This window comes from Chiloscyllium plagiosum, chromosome 13, assembly GCF_004010195.1.
Source record: "Chiloscyllium plagiosum isolate BGI_BamShark_2017 chromosome 13, ASM401019v2, whole genome shotgun sequence".
Taxonomy (NCBI): domain Eukaryota; kingdom Metazoa; phylum Chordata; class Chondrichthyes; order Orectolobiformes; family Hemiscylliidae; genus Chiloscyllium; species Chiloscyllium plagiosum.
In genome coordinates this window covers 18,903,090-18,911,145 of record NC_057722.1, presented here as the reverse complement: position 1 = coordinate 18,911,145, position 8,056 = coordinate 18,903,090, and the positions used below count along the sequence as shown (strand labels likewise).

Genomic DNA, 8,056 nt, shown 5'->3' with positions numbered 1-8,056 from the left:
TCACCGACTGCGTTATCTAAATTATAGAGGTATGGAAAAACAATGTATTTATATAATTCCCTTCTGAAGGATACTATTTCATTTATATTCTTCAGTCTTCCAGGCAGAACATGCCAAATGCTTATCTGGTTATTGCTTTTGATTTTCCAGGCTCATTTCCAGAAATTTCATCACCCTACTAGGTAACACCTTCAGTGGGGCTCAGGCGAAGCACTGCTGATAGTTCCTGCTTTCTATTTATATGTTTGGGTTTCTATAAATAGAAAGCCGGAACTATCAGCAGTGCTTCACCTAAGGTCCACTGAAGATGTTAATAGTAGGGTGACGCAATATCTGGAAATGAGCCTTCCAGCTCAGCGAGCAAACCTACATCTATAAAAGAGATTAGATCAGCAGCTTCTAAATTTCCATCTTTACATTCCCCCATAACCTCACATTCATTCCATTTTGGCCAGGAAATATATCCACTGTATATGGAGCCTGCTTGTCTAGTATCTCCTCATCAACTGTTTTTATTACATCCAGTATCCTGGCAACCTCCTGGTTTTTTATGGCATTGACAATGTCCTCTATTTTGGTAAACATTGATGCAAAGTGCTCATTTTGTTCCTCAACCAGGTTGTTCTACCACTTTTCTCCCCTGAATTGATGCTACTGCTCCTTTGATAACCCCTTTACTGTAAGCATACCTATAGAAAGCCTTTGGATTCCATCTGATGTTATCTATCAATCTATTTTATTGTCTCTTTGTCCCTCTAGTTCTCTTATCACATCTCCTCTGCCGTTTTTTCCATTAATGCTTGGTATCTATCTAAACCACCGCCCAACCCAGATTTGAATCACCACACAACTATCTCTCAAAAACTAACTCAGCAGGCAATAGCAAACATTTGTTAAGTAAACTTCTGCTCAAAACTCATTTTAAGGCCAAACATGTCTACGTCTTACTTGTGCGAATGGACACAAAATCCTAAATTGAGAGACTGGGTGGCTCTGAAATCCATCATTATGAAGTCCTTCGAGAGGTCACTAATGACACAGATTGTCTTGATCCACTGCAATTGGCAATAGGTCCACAGCAGATACCCAAGCCCTATACTCATGCCTGGAATATCTGGATAACAGGACTACTCCATCAGACTCCTACTTATTGACTATTGCTCTGTCTTCAATACCATAATTCCAACCAAATCTTTCTCCTAGGACTCTACTCCCAACTAAGCAACTAGATCTTTGACTTCCTGACCCGCAGACCGTGATCAATAAGGATAGGTGACACAATCTCCTCCAGGGTACTCCTCAACACACGGTACCTCACAATGCTGTGTATTCTGTCCCTTATTCTAGTCCTTACATGCTGACAACCGTATGGCCAAATTCAGCTCTAACTCCATTTACATTTGCTGATGACACCATTGTGGATCTTAAGTAATGACGAGACAGAAAATAGGATAGAGATAGGGAGCTTAGTTGCATGGTGTAAAGACAACAATCACTCCCTTAATGTCAACAAAACAAAGGAATTGTCATAGATTTCAGGAAGTGGAGTGGAAGGTATGTCCCTGTCTGTATGAATGGTGCTGAGGTGGAGATGTCCTAGAACTTCAAATTCCTAGGTGTAAATATCATCAATTTGTCCTGACCCATCCAAGCTACGGTCAAGATAGTACACCAACACCTCTGAAGTAACTCCACAGAGGCCAATATCCCAACACCAAGTCACCCTTTATTTGCATGTGGAAAGTCCTTGACACTGATCCAGCTTCTTCAAAGCCAGCTCTCTGATTGAACAGAACCTCTGACACTTCTATTTATATCTGTCAGCCAGGGCTCCTTGATTGGACCAGATTAACAGTCCCAATCAGGGAACGCATATTCTATGAGGTCCATTTTGTTGACCTTTTTACAATCACCACAGCCTCCACTTCCTCAGAAGGCTAAAGTTTGGCATGTCCACGAGGACTCTTATTAATCTTTATCGATATACCATGGAAAGCATCCTATCCAAATGCATCTTAGCTTGGTATAGCAACTGCTCTGCCCGAGACTGCAAGAAAATTACAGAGTTGTGAACAGTCCAATCAACCATGAAAACCAGCCTTCCTTCCATAATCTCCATCTGTACTTTGGCTGCTTTCCCGAGGCAGCAGAAGACCTCTCCCATCCCAGTTATATTCTCTTCCACTAGACCGAAGATACACATATTTGAAAACATGCACCAACAAATTCAAGAATAGTTTTGTCCCAGCTGTCATCAAACTTTTGAAAGGACCTCTCGTATGTTAGAGTTGATCTTTCTCTGCACCTTCTCTGTAGCTGTAACACTATATTGTTCAACTACTCTGATGTACTAATGCATAGAACTCAAGCCTGAAGAGCACACAAAACAATACTTTTTGCTGTATTTCTGTGCATGTAACAGTAATAAATCAAATCAAAGGTTACTGAAAAAAAAAGCGCTTTCTCTGGCTTCTTGGAAGCAAAATGACAGTTAGCATTACACTGAAACCTCACCACTCATTTCATATTTCATCAACTCTGGAATTTTGGACTATTTTGAGTCAACTAAATCAAGCTTTTGTTCAGCATTCAGCAGTGATCTATCTTTGTATGATTAGTGAAATGTCTTTTTGCCCTGTAACAAAAAAGATGGCATTAATAAAATGGTAGAATTAAAACATTTTATTTATGATTCAGGAAAAAACTGTTCAGGAGCAACAAAATAAACATTAGGAGAAGATGACTTAGAAACTTTATTGAGTTTTGCAATAATTAAACACAACTGTACTTGGAAATTATAAGTTTCTAAAAGCAAGTAGGACATCTGCTGCACTAAGGACAGCAAAACATAATTTGACTTCACAGTATTTTATAGTTTAACAGTTACCCTTGAAAAATAAAACGATATACACATATGATTAAGTAATTTCAGTAACAAAATAGTGGATTAGAAATAACATGAGAATGACTGAGTATAGCTTTCCAAGCGCCACTATATACTCAACAACTTTTTCGATAGGTTTACAACTATATTGAACATCAAAAGACCAGGGTTCAGAAACTGTTACATTATCTAAACTTCAATATATAAAAATATGCTATCTTTAAGCATCATTCATTACAGGTCTCTTATAACCTTCTTGGTACCAGATCACTGGAGAGCAGGATAGGACATTAGTGTCAGCACATTGCTGTTTTATAGGTTCTTTGCATCTGTATTTCCAACAAGGTTCTGATCTCTGGTCTTTAAGTTACACAAGACAAAGTACGACATTTTGCAACTCGATTCTCTTGTATAATTCTGGTACAATTGATATCTTAATAACAGTAAAATACACACCATCTTTTTGAATGAATCTGAAACCATGGCATGGACTTTAAGTATAAATTAAAAGATAAATAATATCATTTAAAATTCTGGTAACTCAGACACAGCTTTTCTATTGATACTATAAACTGATCTCTGTAGTACACAAACTATGTGTTGTCACATTCACGTCTGAGTAATTGGCTACCTTTGAATTTGTTTCTCTTGCCCCTCTCTCCTGACAATAAAACAGAAGTTCCTCTACATTATTCAGCATGTACATCATACTGAGTCAGTGGCCTACACAGCATTCCAGGTTCGAAATGCATTATGGATGCCAGGTCAACAATTATGGAGCCCAACATTCTGGGCACAGAACTGGAGCTTCAAAATAAAATAAAATGAAGCAGAAGACGTGAGTACTTCTGATATAAATCAGTGATTATAGATTATCTGTTAAATGGTGATATTCTTTAAAATTGTATTACAAGCTAATCGACACAATATATGATGCATCCCTAATATGAACCAATAACAAAGCAAGCAATAAGTGGAGACGATGATCAAACAGGACAGATCAATTAAAAGCAGTTATGTTTCAACCTTGAAGTTAATACAGACAAAAAAAAAAGTTAAAGGATATTACTAAAGTCACATTCCAATGCAGGACCTACCAAAGTGTGATTAAACTGTAACTTTATATATAAAACATTACAGTAGTTGTACATAGCCTTTGGTTTGAAAGACTTTAAGGCAAAATCTGGTATGTCCTCATCTTTTGTCACACTAGAGCATTTATCCTGATGCAATTTTCACCCTCTACCAAAAAAAAGTTCAAACAAAATTAAATCATAGTTGATCGATATCTCTGGTGAATAACAGACGAAAGTCAGAAAAAGCAAATGAACATTCCAACACACAATACATAAAATTTCACATCTCACATATCACGAGCTAGTCAACAAGGTTCTAAAACACAGAGATAATCAAAGATCTGTAGTAAGACTTAGTAAGTGATATATATATATATATGTATATATAGAGTATATAGTAAGTGAAATATAAAAAGATTCAAGATTATTGGGCAAAATGGGCCAAATTGGTGATAAAAAGGTAACTGTAGGCAGTGTGTTCACAATGAGCAGCTCAACAGAAGCAAGGCACAAAATCTTTACATACAAGAAAGAGTTATCCAAAATTAAACAGCATTACGATGCAAATGGGACACAAACTGTAGTTAAAATTGAAAACTTAAGTAGATCTGTTGTTTTAGGTCATTATTGCCAGTAAGTCTGATAAAAACCATGATTTTCCTTGCTTCCATTGTTTCTTTTTCCCTGCAAGAAGAATCCATTTCAGTGGATCTTTACTTGTTGCATTAAGATAAAGGTTTAACTAAAAATAATTTCTCTCCCTGTTCGCTTGTGAAAATGGGAGCCTTTTTGTAATGTTCCACTAAATCTTCCATACTGTCAAATTTGCGCTGTCCAATGCAGTAGAGACCTTGCTTCAACTGTACCTTGAAGTGTTTGTTTTTGTTTTGGGCTTTCAAAGACACAGAGAAGTCATTGGGCTGTGAAAGAAGTGAAAATAAGAGCTGATTAGGTTTCTTTTTAAATATATACACTCCAAGTGCCAACTCTGTCACATAATACATGCACACCATTGAGTATCTGTAGACAATGATAGAACGAATTAGGGCAAATTTCGGTATTTCTAACCCCACAGTCACTCACATACCAGATTAGAAAGAAGCTGTGCTTCTCTCCCCACATTGCTAACATTTTGATTGGCAAACATTTTTGATGCTATAGTTCAATTCATAGAGAAAAGAAAAAACTCAAGTTTAATTGAGATAAATGTGAGGTGCTGCACTTTGGAAGGACAATCAGAGCAGGATTTATACACTTAATGGTATGGTCCTGGGCAGTGTTGCTGAACAAAGAGACCTTTGCGTGCAGGCTCATAGTTCCTTCAAAGTAGAGTCGCAGGTAGTATTGGATACTGAAGGCGGTGTTTGGTATGCTTTCCCTTATTGGTCACAGCATCGAGTATAGGAGTTGGAAGGTCATTTTGTGGCTGTACAGGACATTGGTTAGGCCACTTTTGGAATATTGCGTGCAATTCTGGTCTCCCTCATATCAGAAGGATGCTGTGAAACAAGAGAGAGTTCAGAAAAGATTAACAAGGACATTGCCAGGATTAGAGGATTTGAGCTATAGGGAATGGCTGAATAGGCTGGGGCTGTTTTCCCTGGAGCATCAGAAGCTGAGGGGTGACCTGATAGAGGTTTATAAAATTAGGAGTGGCATGGATAGGATAAATAGACAAGGTCTTTTCTCTGGGGTGGGGGAGTCCACAACTAGAGGGCAGAGGGTGAGAGGGGAAAGACTTAAAAGAGATCTGATGGGCAACGTTTTCATGCAAGAGTTTGGTGTGTGAACGGAATGAGCTGCCAGAGGAACTGCTGGGGGCTAGTATAATTACAACATTTAAATTATATCTGGATGGGCATATGAATAGGAAGGGTTTAAGATGGATATGGGCCAAGTGCTGACAAATGGGACTGATTTAGGTTGGGATATCTGGTTGATTTGGGCGTTAGACGAAAGGGTCTGTTTCTGTCCTGTACATCTCTATGACTCTAAGACTCAAAGAATCAGTGGTTTATCATTCGTAAAATCTATGCTCAGAGTAGAAAAGGGAGGAACCCTTTAGTTGCAAATGTCCAAATCAGGTTTCTGCTCATGTTCTGGAGACTTCTGGTGAAATGCCAAAATAAGAATCAGATATTGAAGCACAGGGTGTACCAAAAATGATGCTATTCCACATTAAACTCATTAGAAGCAATCTATTCAAGAGGATCTAAAGAGCTTGTGCAACAATACAGTAATGCCTCATTATCCTCTCCATTACATGCATTTAAAAGCGTTAAGAGTAATGCACGGTGTAATGTATTAGCATACTTTCCATTCAGAATACTGGAATACTGTAAAGATGTTAATTGAAAACTCAAACTCATAATTTTAAGATAGTTAATCCACGACTTACTGAGGACTCGCTGTCTCGAATTATGAAATCACCATCAACTCCTCTTTCATTCAGAGCCACTTCTCCTTGATGCCTTGTAATCTTTCCATAATACCATGGGCTACCAGCAAACCTGCCAGTGGTTGCTGCTCCTATGTAGTCACATCGAGGTGGTGTTGGACCAAGGCTAATGACCGGTGGTGATGTTTGCACAATATTCACGTAGTTCTTAGGTACCAGACCCACTTGCCCATCAGCCTTCCTACATTTCCACCATTCTGGATCATTTTCTGGTTTCTCAACAACATCCATCACTTCACCCTTCTCAAAATTAAGCTCCTCTTCATTCGAAGAACTAAATGGATATAGAGCCTGCACAACATGAAGTACTTTGGCATTGTGTGCATTGATCACAACTGCTAGTCTTTCTGTCAATGATCCCACAGGTTCGACTGTGGTGCCCTCAGGATCCTCCATGACATAATTTGATGGAAACCAACCAGTTTGTCCATTATAACTACCCCTCCACCAGCCATCGCTGCACTTTTCCATGACGGTAACTTTTGTTCCTTTAACCAAAGAAAGCTCATCATCTCTCTCTGCTGTGTAGTTGAATTTGACATAAGCGGGAGCATTCAAATCATACAGACGTTCTCCATTATCCGGGTAACCATCCACATCTGCATTGGATGCAGTGTCACGAATACTTGGCTTCCGTTTCACTTTCCCAATTCCTGAAAAGGAATAACAGAAAGTATTACTGCAATGCGTGTTGATCGTGAATGCAAAGGCACTTCATGCACTTAGGAATAAAAATACCAAACAGCACTTCACAGAGATAAATTAGCTGCACTAAACTGTGGTTATAAATACCTACGTAGTTGTGAGCAAATAGAGCTGAATGCTTTAAAAATATTCACAGGAAAAGTGGAAGTGTTCACATACAAGATTGTTTAGTTAAGTTGTATTTGCTTAGCACTGAAAGAAGTTATTGTGCAATGCAATTTTGTATAACATAATCATTTCAAAATAAGAAATAATTTCACCAAATCGACTGTAATAAATAGATTGTTGCCTAGAGTGCTGCAGGTTAGCATGAGCCTTTTCATCTTAGTTGGAAGCAGCTGGTCACCACAATTGATTTCTATGATCCTGAATTGTGACAGAGTCATAGTACAGCATGGAAACAGACCCTTCAAGTCCAACCTGTCCATGCTGACCAATATTCCAACCCAATCTAGTCCCACCTGACAGCACCTGGCCCATATCCCTCCAAACCCTTCCTTTTCATATACCCATCCAAAAGTCCTTTAAATGTTGCAATTGTACCAGTCTCCAGCATTTCCTCTGGCAGCTTATTCCATACACGTACCACCCTCTGCGTGGAAAATTTCCCCTTGGGTCTCTTTTACATCTTTTCCCTCACCTTAAACCTGTGCCCTCTAGTTCTGGACTCCCCGACCCCAGGGAAAAGACTTTGTCTATTTATCCTATCCACGACCCTCATGATTTTGTAAACCTCTATAAGATCACCCCTCAGCCTCCAACGCTCCAGGGAAAACAGCCCAACCTGTTCAGTCTCTCCCTATAGCGCAAATCCTTCAACCCTGGCAACATCTTCGTAAATCTTTTCTGAACCCTTTCAAGTTTCACAACATCTTTCCGATAGGATGGAGACCAGAATTGTACGCAATATTCCGACAGTGGCCTAACCAATGT

General features: G+C 38.8%; 1 protein-coding gene across 3 annotated transcripts in view; it reads right to left on the bottom strand.

Moving 5' to 3' along the window:
* Positions 1-2,729: 2,729 nt before the first annotated feature.
* Positions 2,730-8,056, bottom strand: part of LOC122555801 (cytoplasmic protein NCK1-like) — a 218,519-nt gene continuing 213,192 nt past the window's right edge. For all 3 annotated transcript variants that reach the window (XM_043701944.1, XM_043701943.1, XM_043701945.1), the window contains 2 exons: positions 6,359-7,071; positions 2,730-4,880 (listed from right to left, as the gene is read on the bottom strand). In XM_043701944.1, coding sequence (XP_043557879.1) covers positions 4,686-4,880; positions 6,359-7,071 — 908 coding nt within the window. In that variant the 3' untranslated portion in view covers positions 2,730-4,685. The remainder of the gene's footprint in view (positions 4,881-6,358; positions 7,072-8,056) is intronic.